Source organism: Spodoptera frugiperda, chromosome 29 (genome assembly GCF_023101765.2).
Source record: "Spodoptera frugiperda isolate SF20-4 chromosome 29, AGI-APGP_CSIRO_Sfru_2.0, whole genome shotgun sequence".
NCBI classification, from domain to species: Eukaryota; Metazoa; Arthropoda; class Insecta; order Lepidoptera; family Noctuidae; genus Spodoptera; species Spodoptera frugiperda.
The window spans coordinates 10,273,651-10,301,597 of NC_064240.1; the positions used below are offsets into that span (position 1 = coordinate 10,273,651).

At 33.2% G+C, this 27,947-nt stretch overlaps 1 protein-coding gene across 22 annotated transcripts in view; it reads left to right on the forward strand.

The window, feature by feature from the left end:
* The window catches only part of LOC118268087 (sorbin and SH3 domain-containing protein 1), a 208,535-nt gene that overhangs the window by 118,987 nt on the left and 61,601 nt on the right, over nt 1-27,947 (forward strand). For 16 of the 22 annotated variants that reach the window (XM_050706569.1, XM_050706568.1, XM_050706572.1 and 13 more), the window contains one exon: nt 12,550-12,597. The exons of the other annotated variants lie outside the window; for them this stretch is intronic. In XM_050706569.1, the coding sequence (XP_050562526.1) occupies nt 12,550-12,597 (48 nt within the window). The remainder of the gene's footprint in view (nt 1-12,549; nt 12,598-27,947) is intronic. 22 annotated transcript variants of the gene reach the window in all.

The following is a 27,947-nucleotide window of genomic DNA, read 5'->3' on the forward strand; positions in this document are numbered from 1 at the left end:
AGATCGCGATTGTGTAAGATTACTGATAACAAGGACGCGGTGTCGAAGGTCGCACAGATTGAGTTGTTTATCTTTTTATCGCAGCGCTGTGACGCTCTCCGTGCGCTATTTGTCGTGACTTTTTATTACATTTTAGGAAGGTTATTTACTTTGACAGTTTTTGGTTGTTACTTCCTGTTATTGAGGTACTTTGTTTACAAATTAAATATGCATGTCGTATAGAAGAGGCTAAAAAATAAAAGGCGCAGGGAAAAAATAAGAGAGATACTTGGGAACAATACGTAAGGTTCATAAACCTCACGAAATGTGGGCTCCTCTTTTTATATGTCACCCTCCCCACATATTGGTCACCCCTCGCCGCCCTGCCCTATAATGCGTATGCATATTTGGTTTATTGTATACTTGCGGTGTATATCAGCCATATATCTTCATATCAAATGCTTTTTAAACGTCACCCTGGTAAATTTGAACGGGCGACGAAGATATATTACAACTTTATGATCATTTCTTTATGGTATTGTGTGATAAGGGATGTAATAACGTCGGTAGCTATGATGATACAGGTAGTTCTTTTAATAATAATTTATTTGCACAGTAAATAGTGAGTTTGAGATTTGTCACGTAGGATTCTGTGCTCTATTACCGAATATAATAGGTAAAGTATCGAATAATTCGATGATACAGGAACTATCAAACTGATCTGAGTTTAATTAATCTATATTTTTTTTCTATTGTGATATTCTTCGGATTTCCAAAACGGTATACGTTAAATCTCATTACCAACATACATTTATACATTTTTTTTGTATGTGTCACGGAATTATATAAACTTATAATTTACTTTATTAAACTATTCTGGAGACGAAAGACGTGTCTCAATGTCTAACAATCTAAACTTTCTATCCAATATGCATATAGAGACTATAAGTATAATCATATTTTAGATTAAATGAAAACTCCAAAAGATCAGATGTCTCATATTTATTTGAACAAAGTTGAATTTAAACCACTCTTTACCATCAAACGAACCGTTTATGGAAACTTCATGCAAATCAACAATAAATTATTATAACTGCATATCTATTGCATTCATTTCAACTGATTTATTTTAATTTACATCTTTTTAAATAAAACAAGTATTAATTTATATGTATTTAGATTGGAATCAATGTTTATGTTGGCATTCACCTAGTTAGCTGGAATTAATTAATTTCATAGTAACTACTATTCATTTAGTAGAGTAGAAACATCTGTAACAACATTATAGGAGCATTAGTCATATTATGATTATGTTTTGAAATGAACATAAAGTGGTCTTAGTAATATTACTGGAAATACTATCTACTACTATCGGTAGCAATAAAACTTACGCCCAGTATAATGATAAGCCATCTTCACTAAATACGATTTCAAAATAAGAGGTATCGCGAATACGTGACTGATCTCGAAATAAATCTCTAGTAATATTTTTTGGTGAAGAAAAGGCAACTTTGGTGTCTCTTCAAATCTTTTTTCATTTGGAAATAAATGTGTATGATTGACAGATAATTTTTAATCAAATATCTAGTTTAATAAAGACACAAATAGCAACTAAACTAGTCTCATAATACCGACAATTCACACTGTCTGAAGTTATACCAGAATATATTTGGATTAAAATAGTATCATTTTAATCGAAATAAAATATTCCACACACGTTCGCGTCCCTTTCCAAGGACAAAAACAACAAGATAATACTTAATATTGTTATTTTGTTTACTCAAACAGCTGTACGAATATAAATTACATAAAGACTTAACAATATGAATACTTTATAAAGAATGTAACCTTCCAACAAATTGTTCTAAATGTCGCAATAATTGATTCTCAGAAACAACATATTTAAATAGACAAGCAGCAGATCAAGCTACTCTCAAACCCCAAATTAGTCACTAAATTATTAACTGTATTGCAAAATAATAAGGTAGATAATCCATTAAACAATTTAACGTATTAGTGTACTTTGATATGCTGGCTCTCTATACGTTACATTCTTAATATGTCGTAAACAAGCATCTATTAGTCTTAAAAGGAAAATACGTTGGACTGACTCCAGTTTGCACGTTGGTGGGTGTGCTATTATGACGCCAGGTCAGGTCAGGGTTGCCACGTTATCAACGATCTCAAAGAATAGACCTACATCTTTCATTCCACCTTGACAGCCCACGTCAATGAAAATGGAGATAAGTAGCTGTCATTTGCAACTTGTGACATCCGAATTAATTTGACGTTAAGAAAATTTTGAGAAACTTTTGATGATATCGATTTGTTTAAGATCTTGGAAGGTTAATTTATCGTCAATTACTTTTTACTGATTAATGTCTTTGAAGAGCCTTATGTAAATGAAGTCATAGTTGAAAATCTATCGTTTCAAAGGTTTTTAGGTTATGACTATTTGAGTGACAATGTTGTTATATTAGTGATTCAGCCAACAGAGAGGTAAAATATAAATTTGGGTTTTTCGATTTTAAAATTCTGAGTCGCAGCACGGAATGTGAAATTGTATCCGGTATTTAGCAATGCATTCGCAATTTCCAATGACGTCGATAGCGTTTCTGGAAAAAGCCAGTGTACCTACTGTTAGTATACACACCTTTTATCCATTTGGAGAACAAAAGTAGTTACTATAATACGAGTATTAATAAATAATTTCCTAATTATATTTCCTATTACAATCCACTCCATACTTTTTAACTTTATACTACCAAAACACCTCTCTCATTACCATACCATAATTACACGTATTCTTCTATTTTTGTTGTGTTACTAGAATACTTAGTTTATGTGAATGATGACTCATGTTCTAACTAGACCATACATGTGTCATTACACGTTCGACTTGTAAGGAAAACCTCAGATACATAATGCGCACGACATTACAGGCTTCGCAGCATTCATAGCAATACCTGTATAGCTTGTTCTCTATAATAAATTTTGCAACACATATGTAAATCAGTGTAATGACAATAGGATGAAAGGTCTTGTTGGTCTAGATAGTTTCTTATAAACTAAAGGGATAGTACTAATTAAAAATCTTCTGCAACAAACATAAAAAATCAATCAACAATTAACGGCTACAACGCGGTTAAGTGTTTTCAATGTTCTAATCTCTTGTTGTCACAAGCCTGACATCTTACTCTCAAACAAAACTTGAGTAATAACTCAGTGTTTTTGAGTGTCTACATAGTTCCAGACTATTCCTCCAAAATTACTTAACCATGACACCGCTAGTATTTGAATTTGTGAGAAAATTAACTTCGGGATTATACGTGAAATTGTCTTAGATGTTTTATGATGTGGTTTTAGTGTTTACTTGAATAGACATTCCTGTACTTTATAGCTGTTTTATCAGTTGTTGATTGAATACTGTAATGGTAAAGTCTACCATTAAAGACTGGAAGTAATTAAGCAATCATGATAGCTCATTTCAAGTTCTTATCAAACTATCGACCCGCTGTATTTTGTAATTCTAAACGCGAGAGTTTAGATTAATGATAGCAAGGCTTCATCTGCTCATAACGATGTGAATTCACTCAATATGCACCTCGCTGCAGTTATGAAATAACTAATGGATGGTGCCAACTCATTAGTCCTTACACACAATTAGTTGAACAAATTGTCACAACGGTCGCGCTCGTTCGTGAAATGTGACACAGAAGTACATGAGCTATTTTCAAAGTGAACAGCTCTCTTATTAAAAATAAATAAAATAATATAATAAAAATGCCAAAAAAATATCTAATAAAATACTAACTGGGCGTTTTATCCGGCATTTGATTCCCATTTAATATGAAATATGTTTCCAATGACCTATATTTTATGTCTTAATTTTTGGGATGTGTATGGGGTACATTTATCAATGCTACTAGAAAAGCATTAAACAGGGAAATGAATTTTAATTAATTACACCGATAGACATTGATAGGAAAAATAAAGTAAAAAATATTGACTTCCTCAAGGCAGCATTTTAGGTCCATTACTCGTGGAACGATTCTATATAATCCTTATATTTACTTCCATTATTCCGGTGATAAATTAACAAAAGTTTAATAAGTACTAAGTAACCAGCATTACCTTTCCTGGAAAATCCTCCAACATTTTACCTCGAAACACAAAATCAATACTTCACTCAGACAAATTCCAATCTAAACGAAACTACTCAAAATACGACTTATGTACCATTCATTAAAGAGATTGGAGTTTCTGTATCACGATCTACGGACGAAAATAAATATATTATCGGTGTGTTTGGTAAACAGACGTTGCAGGCATCGTTATTTGGGTCAGGGACTTAGCACGTGGAGACGTGGACTACGCCCGTCCACCATAATGCCGGCATTCGGCTAATACCTATCTACACAACACTTGATCATCATGGACATTGTTTAATCGCTATTGATTGGATATTGCTAGACTTGGTTATTAATCTAGGTTATTAATTAAGCTTTCAGCTTCTCCAGCAAATGTCTAGAATCAATTTAGAACATCTATAAAGAAACAGACAGGATATGTTAAAGTAAAGAAAAATGGAACAAAATATTGTCACAGTAAACACACGAATAAATGTCCATCACTCTAAATAAACGATAATAAAATCCAATTTATAAGACCCGTATTCCCTACTGAACTCAACGAAAGATCAAAAGCTGAACTAAAATCCTCTATTATAATCTTATTATCCGTTGCACAAACAATAACCCTTATTTCACGGTAATAAAACCTATTGATCTTCACGACGCCTTTGACCAGTCGCCGCTACATCATAAATTGGTTAGCCAATCAATTTCCATGCTTGTTGTAGTAAATTGTAAGTCCACACAAGGCTTTAAGAAACCTTTTACGGTGTCCAAGACTAGGGTTTAGTCATAGATCCATAGTAATACATGTAAGTGGTATGAGCACTTTATGGATTATGCAAGTCATGGTAATATTATATTTTCAACCTTTACCAGGTATTTACTATTTGCTACTAATGTTTATGGTTTTATCTGATTTTACTTAGGAATATTGTGTTCATGCAGATGTGCTAGAATTTATTATTATCCTAAAATAGTTTTGTCTATTTCGTAAACATATGGTAAGTTATAATTAGTACTATCTAGCCAATACTTACTCCACACTTATACACTATAATAATCTGTAAATATAACATGATCATTTATAGATTCTAATTTAGAAAAAAATGAGGTCGTACGTATCGTATTTGAACGAATAATTGAGGATAATGATGGTTTAAATGTAATTTAAATACCAATAGCCTGTATTTTGTCGTAACGAAGGGTTAACCGAAAGCACTTGGTTAGCCGTTGACGATGTTATTATAGGTTCAAGTGAAAGGGTCTGTACATTAAAGTCAATAGTCGCATTGGGTAATAACTCTCAAATTCCATAGTAGGTATGGTTATGCAAATATGTACCTTGTACTTGTGAATTAGAGAGAAATTGGGTGAAAAGGTCAACCCTAGTATATTTACCTTCTAAACATTTATTACTTACGTCTAAACACGTTCTTCTCAGTAGTCGCTGCTTATTCAAATCTACTATAAAGCACCTACTTAGCATTGCCAAGTTCAGCTCGAGCTATCAGAATCTAAATATCATCATAGATCAACACGATCGACGTAATGCATTTTATATTTGCCAATCACTTAACGTTGAAAGCAGTATACTTCAGACTAGTTCATATTCTATTTTCGCCTAATTGTTAGGCAAATACAGTCGATATAAGAAATCTCAACAAACCGGAGAGCTCTAACAGAGAAACATCACGTACGCATAATTTTACAATTCCACATCGCATAATTGCTCGCTATGAATTCCTCAAACATTTGGTGAATGAAACAGAATCGTTAAAATAATCAATTGCACACCCGAATAGAATTCAAATACGCTGTAATTTTCTAAAATTAACATACTTAAAGTTCCGTAGGTGTTAGATTAAACAACGCGTTCGTACTAATTGTGAAATTCTGTGTAGCTACGTTTAATGAATGAGTCAGACTTTCCCATTTAAGAAACGGAAACATATCGTTTAGATGATTAATAAAACGCTAATTGATTTAGAAAATATGAAGTAAATTAACAGCATAGAAAGCAAATGAGAGATCAATAAGTCGATGCTTTAAATGTAATAAAAATCGATAACATGTTCAAGGTTATCTGTATGTCAATTAAATTACTGTTTTTTTTTTCAATAAAATTAAACATGACATGTTAACGCTATCGATCTTATGATGAAATGCAACAAAACTGATTTCCTATAACATTCTAATCTAATCATGTTTCTATTTCGAAGACTACAAAAAGACAAGTGTTAAAATCAGATAACATGAGGATTTTATTTTTCTTACTAGCACTAGAAGACATCTGTTTGAGAGGCAATTGGAAACGTGTTTTTATATTTTTCATAGCCGATACTGTGTGTTACCTGCGTGTAGTTGCCGACCTCGTCTTATTTCCCTTGGCACATGTGTAGATGCTTAGATGAATCTGATAAGCTTCAGTAAGGCTGATAAACTTGGTATAAGGATTTTCTAGATTAATGAAAGCAATATTTAGCATGATATACTTAGTACTTTAATGTTCTTAGCAAATGGGATGCTTTCTTTCAAAATAGATAGTCTAATGATTTGATCGCTATAGGTCTTTTGCAGTTGTTGATGTTTCTTTTATCACTTTTCATTTTGTTCAAAATATTCTATTTAATTATCGAAAGTTTCTTACTCATCCGTAAGTTCGAAATGTAGGTTAATCCTATTGTTGATTATTCGGTACCTTAAGACGAAACCAATAGAGTTCCAATTTTAATGATCAGCTTATTATAAGCAAATTACTACAAAGTTTTCCATCCTGTTTTGTTTCCTTAATTTAGCTCACTTGCGGTAATGATTCAGAGTTCATTCATTATGTGGCTAGCGTTACGTCAGTTGACGTATACTCTGACTCAATTGTGTTGTAATATTTTTATTTTCGAAGCTAAAATCAACTCGTCTGTTGTATATTTAGAACTAAATCTAGTGTTCGTTCTATATCAGTACCGTATGGGATAGTTGAATGACTTTCCAATATTAGTTCTTGAAGTTTCCCTTCATATACTTAATTGGTATTAGGTATTGTTGTGTCTACCAAATCCTTGGTTATCTGGTTTATATCTTCTATGTTGTATTTGAGGTATTCAAACACTAGTATGTCTATGTTAGCTTTAATTATTACAACAGTTATAGAAACAATGTTCCTAACAAGGTCCTTTAGTACAAATATTTAAACATCTGTTTCTTGTCCTATTACAGGGAGATCAAGAACAATAAATTCTCTGAATTTATTATGAAAGGAGGTTTCTAAATATTAGACACTGAAATAATACATTTCAATACTAATTTGTACAATACGAAGATATGATATTAAAATTTCAGTAAACAAGTAAAAGCTTTTAGGCACATCGATGACATTACAGAATCTACTTATTGTGGTGACCCAAATAAATATACATAATTTTTTGTAGTGCTTACTCGTATAATAAAGTTATTTGTATTTATCAATTTTAGTTAGTATAAAAAATATTTTACTGAAATTGAGACTTTATGCAGTATGCTTTAGTTTGCCTTTCCAATGTTTTACAAACTCCATTCGTAGTTGAACATGTATCCATAAAATCTGAATTTCAATGTTATCACGTCGTGTTCACAACATCTATACCCAATTTGGTACATTTTACACATTTCGCACATTGTTCTACTTCATTTTGCTTCAACAATTTTACAAAAACGACGTTTTTCTTCACCCTTTCGTGTGAAACGTGGCCTTTTTGCATAATTTGTCAGTGTTCTCGGCAGAATGTAAATACGAGAATCGATTGTTCTATCCGAGATATCATAAAATTTGTCATCTATCTCTTTTGGATTTAAATAAGATTCAGCTGTCTTGTATGGATTACGTTGAATTGCCTTGGGAGATTTGTTGCTTTTTTACGTGAACTAGAGTACGAATAGTTTTCGTATTACGGATATAGTATTACATTTAAGTTCCTTGGTTAGGTATAATCTGTAATCTCTTGGATTTGTATGATTTGATCAGAATTAGGTTCTCAATTTGCATCGAATATTTTGTCATCGATTTGCTAAGTTATTGCTTTCAGAATACATTTTATATGGTATTCAAAGTAAAATTTAAAAATAAATTAATCATTATTTTTATAGAGACGCATATTAAGGCAAAAAGAATTGGCGAACTCAGTACGAATACCAATCTCCAATTCAAAATACTCTTTGTTCCCACAGCAACAACAGACATCTTTATTGCATAAGTATCATTCATTCATGCAACACAAGTCACCATCGCAGATAACTTGATTGTGTGTGACGACAGGCGCGGCGCAGATCACATTCTATTCAGACGCAACTTCCTACATTCGTACACACACATTCACATCCGAACTTCTAACTGGACACTGGGAACGGATCCCCTTTACTTCTCTGTTGATTTTTGTGTCTGTGAATGTTTGCATGTGTGCGTGGCCGATGGATATAGGAAGTCGTGTGTGTATAAAACGTCTGATTGTGTGGATGGGTGCGGCCAGTTCACACAGTGCACAGGATCTGGGCTCTATTAGCTGCGCCCGCGGCTCGCTCGGCTGTGGAGACTCGCCCTGATTCATAAAAATAATTCCTACCAAATGACGTATGATGGCGCTGACGGAAGTTTTTCTTTAGGAGATTTCCGATGTGTTTGAGATGTTTGTCATCGTTAGGCTTTTAACGGAGTGTCCAATATGGTTTCTGTGAATTTTCGCTAAGTATTTTTGGTGAAAACTTTGTTGTTATGACATAAATCTTTGACATTAATTATGAGAACTCGTATTGCAACAAAACGATGATTAGAATCTCAGAAAGCTAACACCACTTTGTATATGTGTATGTATAAACTCAACAAGTACATCTACATGTACACGTTGGGTTGAATTTGCACAAGTGATGAGCTCGAGAATTTGCATCAATACCTGTATTCAGCCTTAGCGTTTTGTAATTGTAATTATTTAAATATTTGAATGTGTGATTCATTGACACACCTGCAACACCGTATCGGATTCTTGTTTCAACGAATAAGATATTATTCCGCTTATTTTCGTATCTGACAGTGAGCCAATTCGATTTCATGGACCAACCGCTGCGTGTAGCTACCACTGGCTGGTTGATTTGCTATTCAAAATCATATTCTCTCGCATAGTCGCGTTACCCTTCGGATTCGGATACATTTCTCACCTCAATTACCTAGGATTTTTTAGTTCTATGTTTTTATTTGGACAAGAATAACATTTAGGAACTCATCCCATAATCTTCCTTGCAATTTGTCAGATACTTCGAGATTGGTATTACCAGACCTAATTCTTCATGGCGTACTTACTAAATGGTCAGTCTTCATAGAAAGATTATCTTATTTTGAGAACTTTAGGAAAAGCACAATCGCAAATTCTAATCCATTTGAAGATTTCGATCAGGTTTCGAAACAAAGTATAGTTTTTACTAAATGTTATACAACTTAAGTTGCTACCTTAAATTTAGCCCAGCTTGTAGGTGAGTACCCAATGAGCTTGACACAGGGATCCAGTCAAAGATAATATCGGACAAAAGGGTCAAGATTTCACACTCTCTTAGATGCCTCCATTATACGACCTTAGGCTCTTCTGAATGAACCGAACCCAAAACTCATTGACACACTCATATTCAGTCGAATGCTCATATCTTTAGCTCTTTGCTTAAGTCAACTATATCTTAAAACAAATATTATTTTCACACGTCTGATTGATCTGTGACTGTGACCTTTAAGTAATCGATAAAAGGACGTTATGATGATGTCTGTTATCACAAGAACGTCATATCTATAAATAGAGAGGTGTAATAGGATAATGGATAATCAGTACAGAGTGAGAGGGAAATGATCTTTGCAATCTGTTAATTGAAACCAAATATTAGTAGTTAATAGGAAGTAAGTATAACTTTTTCTAAAAGGGTTTTAGGGAAAAGATTTCCATATAATCCTTTTGAGGAAAAGTAAATCAGTATTGCCAAGATGGCACTTTCATCTATCGTAGCCTTAATATTACTTATATCTAGCTAAAACTAAAAACATGTGTTACTATGAAGCTACTAGAGAGTAAACAGATGCCAAAGAAACAGCTAATGTGACGTTGTAAGAACATTTGTTGGACATGTATTGACTTTGACCTTGACTTTGAACTACAATACATATTGCTTGTATCATGTTGTTCAAGAAATATCCCTTCGTATTTACCTGCATTTTAATCTCAAATATAACCTCTTTACTGAGCACACAATCTTCAAAGGCTCAACGTCACGACAAAAGCAAAGCATACAGATAGTAAGGTCCCGTACAGTTTACCCAAAGCGTACTAAATACATAAAGTGATGGTAATGAACCCAATTTTAAACACTTGCTAGTCCCCAACTGATAAATGTTTGGTACACTTTCTCCGCAATTATTCTGTGCGCGTTAATTCAATATTAGTTTAACACCGTTCTCGTTGCGACCCACATCCTTCACCCTAATATTGTTAAGCTGAATGTAGACCGTTTGAGTTGTTCGTTGTTCCATGTTTTTATTGATTAATTGCATTTTGTTAACTCTTTCGGTCTAGTAAGGCGCGTTGTACACTGACGGAGCATCGTCTGCCTTATCTAAATATTCTTAAGATTTTAGTCAGTGATATGTTCAAGAAGTGGGATTATCGTATGTGATAGCAACTTTCGTATCATAAAACGTAGAACAAACTCTTAATGACTCTGTCATAAGTGTTCCAATTTTATCAAAACCTATAAATGTCGATCGGAACGCCCATAACAAAGTCAGCGATTCCTATTCAAATTATTTTATTGAGAAGATAAACCGACGATGTTAAATTGTACGGAGGAAGGAATGAAATATGATAACGGACAATCAAATACCGAAGTCTCGTGGCCTTGCTTGAGGCTCGTAAAGATACGAGCGTCGCTTGATAACGATGATATAATTAAGTTTGTTGACATACATGCACATAAACACTTTCCCTTGTATAGTCATTACACGTACGATGTAACGAACGTTTAAAGGGAAATTCTCTTTTCTCTATTCGATGTAATTTTTGTTGTGGTGTCAGAATTTTTGTTTTGACAAAATTAGGTTGTTTAATAGACGTAATAAAGTTTAATTTAGCTTAATTTTATTGGAAGTCTATTTCTGATTAATTAGTTACAAACAATACATTTCTAGAAAACGTATTGCTCATTGACACAATTCTGTTGTAAATATAAAAGAAGAAACGTTTGACTTTGCCGTAACACTCATTTGCCATTTTTAATTGTGGTTCCCTCAGTAGTATTACCTAGTATTCTTTTTTCATTTATGCATTTGTATCCATAGTTGTGTTATCCTGGTTTTGTTCCCTTTATTTTTCTTTTAGTTAGTAGAATAGCATTAGTTTGTGGTATTGATTCATATTTATACAGCTGTAAAGAAATACAATGGAATAATAATGTTATTTATTTATACATGGTGTGTGTTATAAGCAAACAGAACATTGACGTATTTTACAGATTTATATATTCTACGTGAATTATTTATATACTATACTGGCCACAATGTCAATAGGTGACTAATAACCTCATTAGCCAGTTATTGCTAGTACCAGGTACGTTTAGGGTCATAAGAAAAAAACATTGTTTTTTTATATTTCTAAATACAAATAAAAATTCTTACCTATCTATAATAGCTGTTATGTGATATTTAAAATTACCTAATTATGACAACAGTCACAGTCAATATGGGTCCCTCTCGTGGCCTGAAACTGGTCGAGTTACCTCGTTGAACAGTTACTTGTGTAAGCCATACATTGTTTAGCTAGTAGACAAGCCTTTTACTCTAATTAACCTTATAACATAAGTATCGAAAGATATAGATGTAGATACATCTACATGGATCCTTGAACTTATAAGAAAACTGAAAGAATACAGAATTAGACCAAATCTTAACTTTTAGACTCCTTAAGAGGAGTTATTTATATTATAAAGTATCGAAAAACTGTGTAGGAGTAAACGAAAATATGATTCTGATCGATAATTCGTTCAATTTGAGGTGAAAAGGCTTCGCAGTTATTTATAAATTAAGAACTTTTCTTTGAATATTATTCTGTTTGCGATACTCGTAGTCAATATTATTCGATTGTGATTGATGTATTATTGTAGGATGATGAGTGGGCGTCTTTATTATGTAAGAATCGTTTTCTTTCATTGATGACTTTATTGACCAATAGCCGATAGAGGTCGCTAGTTAAGCCTAATGGCGCCATTGTTTGGAACATTTTTCATATTGACCTTGAAAATAGAAAAAAGAAATGGTAAACAAGACCCGTTAAAAAACGTCGTAAGCGATAATAGGTCTTTTAACTGATTATCATCTTTAGTTGTTATGATTTAAGGTTTATTTTTTGTTGTATTTCATATTTCTGATTGTAATTTCCAGACACTGTCATGATCGCACCGACCTTCAAAGCGCGCTCGACCTCTCCAGGTATTGGATAGTCCCCGGCGACTAACTGCTCTGCTGACCCCATTTTAGTACTTAATGATTCATATGCTTTGATTGTTGTGTGGTAGTTAGTGGAGAAAGTGGTGTATTGGGTATTGAGACCATTATCATAGAGTTCATTTTAAGAATCCGGGACAATCCCGAGTTGAGTCCTGAATTGGCCAAAGTACTTAGTGAGTGTTTTGATCAAGTACCTATTATATTGGGTTTTTTCTAAAATTGATAATAATATTGTAGTGTACAAATATCCTCGGTACTACGATTTCATAACACTTAAATATTAACATGTGTGGAGACAGAGCTTCCATCTCCTCGGGGAATTGGTTGGTATACACCATAACTCATGTTTGTGTAGGGTTTAATTGACTTAAACCTAATCTTATCAAAATTAGTCACACCATAATCATACCCCATAGAAGATAAAATTAAACCTTAACACCACAGTGCTGTGGCTAAGTAGACGCTAAAAACACCATAAATAATTAAATACGTCTGTCTCTCTCTGACTCAGCCAATATCCTGAAATAGAACGATATTTAAACACCATTGAATGCTAATTGGATAATTAATAAGCCTTCAATGGGGTAGCCGAAAATATCCTACATAATTTAAATGCCTATGTGTATGCCTTTTAGAAGTCCTGTGCCCTTAGTACGATTAAAGTAATCATAATGGTTGGTTTATTCGAGCTGGCCAATGAAAATGCGCTTTCGTTCCGATTTCAAGAAACATAAAGGAAACTCATACTAAAGGTATTGTGAATTAAGAAATAACATTATGGCTAAACACCGGGCATAATTTCTAACTCCAAAACCTAGAGATAAAAAAATCTAAATATCTAATAATGCAATTTAAAAAACTAAATATCGAATAGCGAATCAATTACGATCGTAAACATTCGTTCATTGAGGCAAGTTTTTTTTAATTGACAACTAAAATACACGGACATATTTTTAGTTATTCAAAGTTGAACAGAAACATGAAACAGAAAAAATAAACAAATCTGTATACAAATGTATATGTATAGGCAACAAAAATATATGAATATGGTTTCATTCGCAGCTTTTCATACCCTTTCTATTATACGTAGAATTGGTTTCTATGAAAATCAAAGGTTATGTTCGAAATTGCTTTTTTCCAATTTCCCTTGCATACTCATGTTATTAAATACGTAATTTTTTTATATGAAATATACAGATTTGTATATGATTTTTTTACACCAGCCTCGTGGATTTACCAGTTTACTTATTTACTTATAAAAATATTATAAACGAAGTTTGAAATTGTTTAAATACCTTTCATGAATAGTACTCAAAAGCAAAACTATTTTTTATAATTGGACTAGCGTTTCAAAAGCAGAAATGCGAGCGAATTTTTAAAGTATGGTTTAAGCTGCTAAAAATAACTTTCTATATCAGATTTATAAGAAACTAGCTTCTGCCAGCAGCATCGCTCGATTTCCCGTGGGATAAAAGTATCCTATCACCAAAGTCAGTTCATTCCTTGTCTGTCTAAATTTCATCAAAATCCGTTCAGTAGTTTCTACGTGATTGACGGACAAACATCCAAACAAATAAATTTTCAGATTTATAATATTAGTGTGATAATTGGACTAGGGTTTTCAAAGCAGAAAAGCATAGCTTTAAAGTAGGGTTTAAGCTAAAAAACAACTATCAGATGTATAACAAATCAAAGCATATGAATCATGGTCTTCAATGGAGTCTCAATAAGTCCCTTAATAAATACCGAGATTTTGAAAATGGTATTTTTAAAAGACAATTCAAGCCCAGCTTTTCTTGGAAAGCTACGTAACTTACCTGGTTTTCTTTTGACGTTGTTTTTTTTTATTTGAACTTAACAGACAGAATAACGTCGTTTTATATGAGTTTATCTTGGATTCGATTAAAGTTTGAATATAATATTGTGGAATTGTTAAGCTTTGCATATAGTTTTAGAAAATCAATTCTATTTCCAGTTTGTTAAGGTACAATTTCGCAATATTTGTGTTCTTTCTTTTTCGAAATACGGAGTTCAAGAAAACTCATTGTTTTATTGATGTGAACTTTACCTAACTAATTATTATAATGTTTTAATTATTTAACCTTGGAATGACGATTGCAGTGTTTTAACCGTGGTTTTAATAGTGTTTGATTTTTATGTGTTTTATCTGTTTTCTGTTGGTGTTGACTAAACATTTTTATGTTGTCGTTTCTTTATATAAAATAGTTATTTACAGCAATATACAAGGAGGTAAGAAATCAACAGTAGGGAGATCACTCATATGATTTAAATGAAACTACAAGTAGTACTCGTCCACAGAAGCATAATCTATATATTAATACGTGATGCAAAAACTTTGGACCTCTTTTTACGAAAATTGCGCGGACGTAGGAGCATAAAATTTGGTACACTTATAGTTTATGTGTAGGAGAAGTGAAGAACGCTAAAATTTTTCAAAAATAATGCTTATAAAGTACATTAAATCAATAAATAAAACATTACACACACATGCATAGTATCTGATCGTATTTGACAAAACGTCAAAATCAATAGACATTGCGATGATATTCTGACGTCTCATATGAATAGAGTTTTATAAAAGAGTTTGTTTGAGTTTGAGTTAAATAAAAATTATCCTTGAACGTATGTTAAGTGGTATTGTAAATTAAATCGTATATGGTCGAATTTCGACCACTAGGCGACCACTAGTATAAATAAATATTTCAACGAAAATTAAAAAAATCAAATAAAATAAAGAATGAAATTAATCAAGTATTGAATTCGGTGGACTCAGCTTCATATTTCTTAACTTTTTGGCTTAACTACTGGGACTATATCGCTCATTTTTCGCATATTGTCAGCCAAGATGAAAACAAGTATGTGGTTTAAATTATTGTTTATCCAGAGACAATAAGATATGTTTGATTACGAAACACTATAGCAATCCCATAAATGACCATAGGCATTTGACTACTAAACACTCAATAGGAATAGGCCCTATGAGTGACCATAGGGTAAATACCTATCGAAAGATATTCTTATAACAACAAACTTATTCCGAAGAATAAACAGCAGCCCTTGAAAGGATAACATAAACCCTGATCCCTATAAAACCGTTTATAAAGAAAGTTTTTTACGACTGTCGACAATCATATCCGAAATAACCATAAGAGAGGGAAAACCGTAAAATAGGCATTAGTTCCTCCATGGCACCGCTGACGTAGCATTTTCTTGGACATTCGTAAAAAAACGTCATATCTGACCACACATTTGCATAACATTCCCGCCCCTATTGCCAAAGTAGTAAAGCTTTTTATGCCAGTAACGCGTATTGGTTCTTACTTTTTTTTGTAAGTTAGTGGAGTTTTGACAGTAATATGATTCGACTGAGCGATCTAGGGATTGGTGTTAAGTTGTCTTTTTTATTTTTTTATTTGATTACTGAAGGCCGTTTTCCTGATATTTTAACCCGAACCCGACTGCACGGTTAGCGTGGAGACTGGGCAACCGGCTGTGGCGCAGTGTGTAGCGGGTTCGATTCTTGCACTGAGCAACACGTGATCCTCAAATTGTTGTTTCGGGTCTGGGTATCACATTTATGTGAACTTGTATGTTTGTAAACGCACCCACGACACAGGAGAAAATCCGGTACCCGGCAACGCATTATCAAAAAAAAAATGGCCTGATATATCAATTGTTTCGTGTGAGAATCGAACCTGTGACACATTGCTTAGCAACCGCTTGCCAAGTAAATAAGTACCTCAACCGTACAACCTTCTACACTCTATACAATAATATTAATATAATACTGTTACCTTCACACAACTTCTCCATCTGTAAGTACAAGAGGATAAAACTGGAAAAGCACAGCCTCCCACTGAATAAAACTTTATGAATATTCCTGAAAGTCACGTAAAAACGTGTCCCGTTAACATTTTCTATGAATATAAAATTTGTTACGACATGACGACATTAGCTCGACAGCGACAGCCCTATAATCTGAAGTTTGCGCGCGCGCCGCGTGTGGCCCTGCTCTGCATGTAAATATTACGTCACGGCTTGATAACGATAAAACCGTGCACTTCCTTCACACCGGCGTGTAGTGTAATATAAATATTAACACGCTACTTGTACCAAACAGATTCTTTTAAACGTGTTTTGGTGTAGAAAAATGTTCCTAAATGATGTATTTCTGGATATACTGTAATTATGTTTTACATACAAGTAATTTGATCAAAATAATATTATGTAATCGACATTATACTAAAATAAGAAATAAAATCACTAAAAATGATTAACCACTTAACCCAGTTCATAGCAATTGTTTCCGATACAAAATCATTACTAAGGAATAAATTAATTAATTGTCTCTTAGTACGACAGTAAAAGTATTTCACAGTAAAATTGAAATACAAATAATCTTCGTCACTTTAATATGGTGGAAGCAGACATTACCCTTGTATGGAATAAGAGTAAACTTTTTAGTTAAACTAATTCTCTAAATATCTACTCAAGGTCCCATGTCCCCTAGATGGGGCAAAGGGCGTCCACAGAGGTCCTCCATTTCGATTGGTCTTGAGCTTCTCGCTCTATGTCATGACGATACCCACCGCTTCTGCCACTACGCAACGTTTGCCGAGGACGGCCACGCTTCCTTTTCCTCTGGACATTCCACTCTAAGACTTGTTTTGGAATGTGAATGAATGGAATCATCCTCTAAATGTCAATATTTTTTTAATTCCCATAAATTACTATATGTATCGTCACATCCTTATATCCTTATTTGCATTATAAATAAAACTTAATTAATTAATATAATATAAAAATAGATTAGTTATTTTTATAAAAATGTCATCTGCGACCACAAGGTAACAATTTGATTGCCCCAACCGCCTTGAGATTCTGTAGCCCTGGTACAAACATTTAGTTACTCGTAGTTTACGACATCCCACATTCTGGCGATGACAGACAGACAAACGGTTACATGAAATCATCGATGTAAACTTATTTTATTTGAGGTTTGGTTATTTATTATTACATGGGTTTTTTTGTTATTAATCGAATTTAACTACGGAAACATGTTTTTTTTTTCTGATAAAGCCTTTGCTGTTCAGACTGTTTTTATTTACATTTACCTTATCTTTGAGTAAATATTTAACAAAGAAATAATATATGTTCTTTGATAACTCAAGTTTTGGTATCAAATCTTTATCATTATAATATTCGATGCACTAAGTACATAATAATCTTAATATGCTCGAATTTTACAACTACTAAGATTTTACTACACTAAGCATCTAGTAGAGTCAGAAGCTGATGACCAATGGAAAATAGTAAAGGAATAGTAGTAGTAGTAATACGTAGTAGTCGTACTACGTATTTTAAGATTAATCCATTAAGATAATACCACGTCACTTCTCAGCAATACGAACGAAAGTCTCAAGGAAAATATCGAATTCAATATTACTTCTATAAATGTTAAGGCTCGCAATTCTCAGTACGCTCGTGTAACCCCTATTTCAAATTATTGGTCGATTATATAACTATTATTGAAATATCGCGATTGAGAGATATTTTAGAAACAATACTATGTCCTCGATATCCGGCTACTTGATTGATATTACGAAGTTGAAGACACAATGTTCAATTTTTGATCTATTTTAGCCTCTCCGTAGAAAGTTCTGAGATTCAGCCAAAATTTGTTTAAGACGTAGACCGACCCCAACCTAGTTGGGAAAAGGCCAGGAAAAAGAGGTCTATATCAAAATATCTAGCAGCTATTTTGAGTATATGTACAGTACATACAGCCAAATTATTTGGTATACAGGTAAGAAAATAATGCTGATTCGTTACTGTATAGATAGAATAGACGATACGGTATCTGAAAAACTTTTTATTTTGTTACTTGCTAACTGATAAATTGTCTGACTGTACATTATATTATTATTATTAGAACTTATAACGGGATATTTACCATGTTTATTCATTTTATCGAGTTTCCGATATTTCGGCACTGTTGCAAGCGCCATGTTCACGGATTAACTGGAGTAAATGCGGGTGAGTGTTTACGAGCAGACAAATCGGTCTATCGCAGAATATCTTTCAAAACTTAAACCTAAACCCAACGAAGAATATCTTTTAAAACCATATTAATAGCAATATTGTCTGTGCGTGTACAACAACCATCACCTCTACCTACCCTTTCTAAAAATGACAGGCGAGATATTTAAATGGCTTCCGTTTGTATTGATATGAAGTAAATTTATTCGTCTATAATGAAAGACACTTCAAGCCACTATATCGGCGTTGAATCAATTAACCTTTGAGCCAGGCTCTTTCAAGGTGAAGGCAATAATAAGACTGGATAACGTACAATTTGTACAATAACTTGAATAGATATCCTTGGTCAATGTCGATATGATCTATGTATTCACGGTTGGTGCGGTGCTTGGGTAACTAGCTACCGTGCCGTGCAACGCGTAGCAGGACGATTCCCGCACGGAGCAACTCTTTGTGTGATCCACAAATTGTTGTTTCGGGTTTGGGCGTCATGTACATGTGAGCTTGTATATTTGTAAACGTACCCACGACACAGAAGAAACCTCCTTTATCTACAACATTCTATAAAAAAATACACGGGATTTTATATTCAGTCCGTCATTCAGTCAAAATGAATTGTTAGTGAAGCTAGGTGCTTATTCCAAAGTGTAGCTTCGAATGGAGAAGAACGAGCAAGAATCTCCGAAGTTACACTTTTCAAAAGACTTGTTTTTTTTATAATCTCTCTGATACATTACGAGTACGTCAATCTTTGACTATATGCTATATCAGTCTCCTCTCTTTTCGAGGACCCTTCAAGGAATAAAACACGTAGTGTTACATAATGTTAATACATATAAGTTGAACAATAAAGGAAGGTTGCGCTAAGTTTCAATGGCTGTTTAACTGTTCTTTTGGGTCAAAGATAAATGCTACGGTCAGTTAGCAGATATGTTCATATAACACCTATATATATAGTTTCCGATGTATATGTTTGGATACACGAACACGTGTATCTCTCGCAATGCTTTCTATCTCTTAAAGTTTTACCATTTCTATGAGGGGTTTATTTAAACTGTATCGTCATTGAATATTTACTTTACATAACACACTTGTTTCTTGTGAATTGCTTACAAATTATGAAAATTAATATTAAAAATAAACTCATGCAGTTTTCCAAGTAGTGGTAATTTATATTTTACTGAGTAATTATTCTTATTGTAAGTGCATAGTACCTATACCTCTTATACCATACAAAGTATAACAAGGAATATATTGAAATACTGTTTATGGTGTAAATGACTAAGTTGTGACATAATACTTAGGTATTATGTATTTAGACATATTCGGCTAAAATTTATGAAGCCCTAAACTCAAGTCTAAGGGTTTTTTGCCCACAATAGAACCCATTTCTCTAGTTACCATTGCTTTAATATGAACATAGCACATAAATTTAATGCTTCATATTATTAAGTTATACAGCTATATATCAAGTTACAACCTCTGTACATAGTTTCAGTTAAATACAACCGCAACCCTTTCCCAGACTAATTAAAATGTAAGACGAGACCGTGGACATGATTATTATTATAATAAATTAATGTTGCCTTAAGTTTTTTCTTTCATTCTTGAAAACTGAGAATTTTCTAAGATGGCGACTTTGCTTGGGTTTTTAATTAAGGCTTTGATTTTTATTAGACTGTTGTTACTGAGATGGTGAAGCGACTAAATAGATAGAAGTACATACATTCGAATGATCTAGGTATAGACTAGATCTTAGTAACGATTTTGTTCCAAAAACATTTGCTGATGGACTGGGTTAAGTGACCATTAATTGACTCTGAGAACGGTAGTAAAGTCTAGATTTAGCATTTGATTTTGAAATTACAAAGACTAAAGCGGCTGGAATTTGCCCGAATTTGGTCATAACACGAAAGTCGTCTGTTATCTATTTTGAGGCATAAAATCGAAAGTATTTTTGATCTTTGACGTTGAAATAAACTTGATTAATAGAGAAAATATATACGGTACTTATACAAATTGCTTGAAGTACGGCAATTTGCGTCTTATGTAAACAAATTGGTTTTTATAATAGTTAACATGCGTACGACAGACGTAGTTACTAGTTATATTGTATCTTCAACATGGCTATATAATTCACACTTACATCACCACAATTTACATAGTCTGTAGGAATTTGAAGAATTAAAGGCTATTAAAAATGGCCGACTTAATGTTGAAGTCGTTAAATTGTATTAAGGAACTAGTATGTAAAGTATGTACGACTGCCTCGTTGGCCGAGTAGTCGCAAGTACGACTGCTTGACAAGGAGTCTCGTGTTCGATTCCCGGGTCGGGCAAAGTATTACTGGGCTTTTTTCGCTTTTTCGAAAATTTCTCAGTAGTAGCACGGAGTCTGGAAATGTGGCTGGTATATGGCAATAGGCTCACCACCTATTACATGGGACTTACAACATAAATTGTGAAATGTGGCGTTATGGCACATAATGCCAATGTACACCACATTGGCATTATGTGCCATAATGTGCACCTATGCCTACCCCTTCGGCGATTAAAGGCGTCACGTTATATGTAAAGTATGTTTAGTTATATTACTACTAGTTACTAGTTCTACATATTATATTATTGACAAGTTTCTGTCGTTTTTCCCGCTTATGTTTACATTTTGAAATAGTGTATGTATTTCTAATATTTATCTATTTATTCGTTTATCAATATTTCGAGCTGTATGAGCTGTGCTTAGTTTAGTTAATAACTAAGTGGTGTGTTTTTAAAACGTGTAGTGTTTACATAATGTATTTATTTGGGATGTTATTTATTATCATAGATAAGTACTATTTTTTTTAAGTGCGCACTACTGCTGTCTATATTATGCGAAATACCAAACAAATATTTAGATGTGGCCTCGATGTCGCCTTGACACTTTGACCCAATACGTTATTTACTTAATTCTCAAAACAAATAAATCATAAATTCATGCCATTTAGGGGTTTCACAACTAAGTGGCGTACAGCAAAGGGTTTTGCTTCCCTCAAAAACATTTCCTCGCCTCCTACAAACAATAGGCTGCTCAAAAGGGTACGTTTCCATTTGTATGAAATCCTTTTTTATATTTTTCTGCCTACAAAAGGTGAAAAATTGAACCTCTTATTCCCGAATACGGCTGCGGACCTCTGTATCTCTCAGATTATTTATCCAAGTAAGAATTCGTTGAGTAAATATAATAATTCTTTAATTTATTACGATTAACCGGAAAATCGGGTATTCGGAAATCTTGTATCAATTTTATTTAATACCAATTTCGATCAATAAAAACATTTAATAATTTTTGCATATTTCTTTGGTTTGCTTGTAATAATAGCTCATGTTTTCAAAGCCCTGTCAGTTTTTTTTCTGAAGTTATGTCGACATGGGTTGTAAGCCCAGCACGTTCGTCACACGTACTGAAAGTTTCAGATTGATCTGTGAAAGCAACACAAAAATCCTTTTACACGAATGTTCATCTTTCGACATAAAAGTTTGGGTTCGTTCGGCGTGAGTTTTTAGCACGACCTAAACAAAAAATCTTATTTTTATAAAACCTCAGCTACGTAATACTATTCATTCTTTCAATACAGATTTCCAAAAATATATTTGATACTCATATTTCATCCAAAAAAAATTTTTTTTATATGTTTTCCTGCCTTTCAAAGTCTCCCTTTTCACAAGGTACAATATAAAATATAATACATAACATATAAACACGAAAATTACAAGCTACCGTCGTCGTGTTCATTGAACTTTTATAGGGTTGCCAGCGTCGGCGACTCGTCAGAATATTAATGGCACATAATATGTTCAGAATACTTGTTACAACTTTTCCCATTACCCCCAGATTTACACCAGGAAAAATTGTTTGACGCGGAAAAGGCGCTCAGTGAAACTCAATGAAAGTTAGTCATGTAACAAGATGTAAGGGCCGATTACAGGGCTGTCAATTTGTTTGACGCTGTCAAACCTCAGCTCGGAGTATAACGGCCTGTAGATAGATACGTAGATATGATACAGCGTGTTGATAAACGTTTGTGTGACGTTTTTACGTTTTGTGATGAAGTATAATGTTGTCTTTTGTGGACAACTAATAAATTAATTTGACTGCACGGTTGGCGGCTGCCGTGTAACGTGTAGAGGGTTCGATTCCGGCACGGAGCAACTTTTTGTGTGATCCACAAATTATTGTTTCGGGTCTGGGTGTCATGTGTATGTGAACTTGTATGTTTGTAAATGTTCCCATGACACAGAAGATAATCCTAGAGTGAGGCAACTACACTTATTTTACTTTACAAAGCTAAGTAGAGAAGCAAACGCTAGACCCAAATCAAATATTGTATCCAGGCGTATATAAATACTATGTATGTATAATGACATACCTAGGTACTGGTATATCATACGTATCAGATAGAATCCAACAAAAAACATTGGCAAGAAACAACATTCAAAGAAAGCCAACGAAAACTCGTTACAATATTTCCCTCTCAATAATATTCCCTCTTTGTTTGCGATTGTATAACTCGAGAGCAAATGTGTTGGCGTAGTCGATAACGCACTTATATGAGATCTATGTGGCTCACTTCTCTATAGGAGGTAGACAAAAGGCTGGGTTTACTGTAAAAGCCCCATTTTACTAGAGTAACCATCATTGTTTGAGTCAAGCCCACTAAAAGCACAGCGATTGAGGAGTTGACCTTTTTTACTGTTTCGATTTTGTGAACGGTTCTATACAATGTTGTTGAATTCAGAACTGTGACGTTGCTCGTTGAAATTTTATTTGGAGCTCGATCTACAATTTTTTGATTGCATTTTTGGCATTTTTGAATGTAGATAATATAGATGAAGGAGAAATAGAAATACTCGTCTAATAGCCAAAAAATTTTCCTACAATATATTTTTCTTTACGATTTACGAAATTTTATAGCTTGCTATCAATTGATAACTAAGCCACCTTGTTATAAATTCAATAATAAATAATAAAGTCTACAATTTATTTACCAGCGTAACGGTCTAATAACGAAACTGTTCTAAACACCAAGTAAAATTTATAAAAAACAATATACTTAATCAGCTGTTAATATTGACACAATTTTTTTATCAACATCACAACGAAATCTGTTTAATAATTCCCAGTTTTTGTAGGCGTACAGTTTAGTACGATATCAGTGTTGAATGGCGAGCGATAAAAATAGCGAGCACATGTGTTCCTACGCCAGATGCCCTGTGACCTTACTCAGCCGCCGCACAGAACATATGCACCACAACACAACACATAATAACATATACTTTACTGTAATAATATTGGCAGCAGTACCCGTTCACACTACATTAAAATCTTATAGAACAATATGTTCATTGTCTTTTTGACAGACGAACCTTGAACACCATGTGATGTTTCTACATAAGTAGGTATTTACCCTTTAAGCGCCCAGTTGAAAAATAAATAAGTACCGTTACTATAAGGCACAAATCAAACAATTACGTATCTACACTAAATAAGGAGCAATCGTGTGACTAGAACGAAAAAATCATTTAAGTTCTCTGTCGCAGCAATACGACATGAGCGGCTGGGACACGGAAATATGTGTCACATATGCGGGACAGGCGGTTAATGGGTTAATAAGCATGTTATCTCCAAAATATTGTGTTTATCAAAATTTAGATACATATATTTGACCTCATACGTCGAATAGTCAGTCGCCAAATCAAGTCACTATTTGTCTGGGAGCTAGCGAACTGAATATGGCAACAATATGACACGAAAAAAAGGTAATACAACGTTTACTACTCGTTTTTCTCTATGTACATTTAGTACGGAACGAGTAGCAACAGTATAACGTATTTTGACTTTTTAAAATCAAACAAAAAACTTTGATTTTGGTCCCGATTGCAAACTCAAACGTCGAACTGAGAGTCCATTGTTCATAGCTTTTGTTTTTCGACAATATATGAGATAGTAGATGGATAAAAGTTTTATCTGTACTGTACCTATATACTCAGTAGGGCTGATGCCTAATCCGGAGCTACGGACTACCTAGCAGGTTTACCGGGGCTCCGGCTCGAAAAGCAGGCTAAGGAACCGGGGTGGCTGTTTTAGTCAGTAAGAGTGTGACACCTTGCCCAAGACATTGGATGATTTTCCCACAAAAAAAGAACCTAAATACTCAGACATTCATAGTATTATATTGTTTGCAATATTTAAAAAATCCAACAATATTTGTTATAACAGCCAATATTTTCCCTTCAAACTAACAATATAAAAACTAAACTGAAATAGGACACCATTTTAGCGAAAAAACAAATAAAGCAGTATCACGGTATTAAATTGGTATTAAAAGTGCTGTCGAATTTTGATCTGCGATCGACGGAGCGTTACTGTAATATTAGTATTCGATACCGTATCGAGTTTTCGAATAATCGAATAACAATTTTTATTGACGTCTATTTTAATGGAGTGTTTATGAATGGGTGTTTACATAGCAAAAATCGATTTGTTGCTTCGAAATTGAGTTGTAGGAAATATGTATTATGTTCTATAGTCACAAATAGTATGTAACCCATTCTGTCATTTTTTTATCTCTCTATCTGTTTTTTTTTTTTATGTTTCTTTTTTTTGCTGAGGCAGTTTGTAGTATTTTCATATTCTGTCATCTGTATCTATGTATGTGTTTATGTTAAATCTATGAAGGCACAATATAATAGGTATTTCAGTATTTTCAGTACAGGATCTGGGTTCTAAAATCTTCTTTGTGTAAAATGATCAGACGTAAAGACGATGATGACCGCGCACGGAGACTTTGAAGTCTATTTTGGAAAATCTTTTGATATTCCCAGTAAACCCAGGCTGTTAGTGAACCGTCAGCTAGTTAATTATTCATCAGAACAGAATATTGAATGAAAGTTCGTTTGCGCGCAATATTTTGGTTTTATTCAGCCAACCGACAATGAAATGCTATTGCCGAACTTTTGAATATTCAAATTTTTGCTAGTTTTTCGAAATTGCGATTCGCGGTTTTAAGCGCAAAAGGTTTTAATTTTACGTTGGAATATCAACGTTTTTACTATGTAGTTCGACGAATAAGGTACAATGATAAAGACTAGGTTTTTTTTTATTTCTATTTATGTTATTTCTCCACGGACTCTTGGTCCGGTGCCCTTGTCAAATATATATTTATTATATTTAGTCCAATTATACTAGAACTACGTTTATTAACATAAAATTACTTCTGGTTTTCAATAGAAACCCCATTTTGTATACTATAGTCATTACCTCATTAACCCCCTTTTAAAATAACAAATGAATGACAAATTAGTTTCCTACCATATGATACAAATTCAGCCTACATGTCACTTGTTACATAGAATTTTGAAATCAACTCGTTAGTTTTCTGGCAAAAAGCCACAAATTACGTGTGACATAAGAAATAATGTCATAGCTCAGAACAAAGTCTAGGTCATGGCTAACTTGCTCTAGTCTTGTGTCTGATGACTAATAACACTACACTTAGATACTAAACATATGTATGCTGTAGTGAAACTGAAAAACCAATATAAATTGACCGTCGAATGTACGGACATATTACGCGAAGCAAGACCACGATAAACTGGTTATGTATAGCCTTATGTATCGTGTATACCAAAGCTATCTATTCATAAGTTTACTTGAAAACAATTACAATTAAACTACACGTGTTTGTCTATTTATAAAGTTAAATAGTCGTATATTAATTTTAACGTGACATGTGTCTAGGTAATTGATTCATATCTAATTAATCATGAAGTATTTAATGTATACAGGCTTTGCTTTAAATAAATTAATTACCTTTGTAATTACTCTGTATACGAGTATAAAACTCTTCTGTGATTGACTGAGTAATAGACTGACAACGCACAGTTAAAACTACTGAACCTAGGAAGCTGAAACTTGGCATGTATGTTTTTTAAGACGTTTAGGGGAACACTAAGAAAGGATTTCCCTAAATTCCCATGGAAATGGAAAAAACAGGAAACACCTATTCATGCGTAAGAAGGCAGAAGTTAGTTTATAATACGCGAAAATAGAAGTGGAAAGTTCTATGTAAATATTACAGCAAAGTGTTACTAAATACAAATTCAAAATCCCTTCTAACAGAAAATATACCTAAATAAAACAAATGCTACGATGATGAAAAACGCAAGAAAACATGGAAATCTTTCTTTCCTTCCCTAAATAACGAGGAAACATATGAAGTCTTCCGTATATCATTGAAAATACAACTATGATTAAAGAGTAGCCGCCATGATTATTTATACGTTCATTCATCACATTTTTCTATCTTAACCCACTGTAGAAACGATACATAGGTATATACACCACAACCCCTCACAAACGATTTTCACACTTCTCCTCCAAGATTTAAAGCTCCTTTTTCCTTGCCGTCAGATTTACATACGATCTTTCAATGTAACTAATTTATAAATTCTCTGTATCACATTTTATCCGAGTTTGATAATCGAATCAATTGTGATATATTACTTTCGTAATACGAATAGATATCTAATTTGAAATGATGAAGACATGTGGATTCCTTTAGTGTTTTTGTAGGAGAAAATATTAAAGATTTTCGTCTCTATTACGTTTAGAATACGCTTATACTGGTTATAGACAGAGGTGATGAATAAAATACTGGTTTTGAGGTAGTAGGAATGATGATGGGGTATGAAAATTAAATATCTATTTAGTCCGTCAGTTAAGTAATGAAAATTATTAGACACGTATTTTTTTACATTTTTATATATGTAAGATAATAATACTTAGATGAAACGACTCAAAGTTTAAGAGTTTCACGCGATATTTAAATCAATATATCTTCGAAAGTATTTGTTTCCGTAAGAAAAGAATAACTTCTTTAGAGTTTTACCTTAATTGTTTCCATAAATGGATTTCTAAACATCGGTGGCAGTGCAATATAACTTTTAATTGTGCCTATTTTATATTATAAAGATAAATAATTACCCCTTATGCCATTGAAGGCATGACATTCAACTCAGAACAACAAAAAACAACAACTAATCATCGTAATTGCGACATAAAACAAGCACAAAATACAGGGTGTTAAAAAAAGTAAAAGTTGAAATATTACAAACAATATTTTTGACTGCGAACAAAATGTAATGTGGATAATAAAACTAATATATTGCGGTACCTACATGTTATATAATGTGTATATTTTATATATACATATATATGTGAGATATATATCT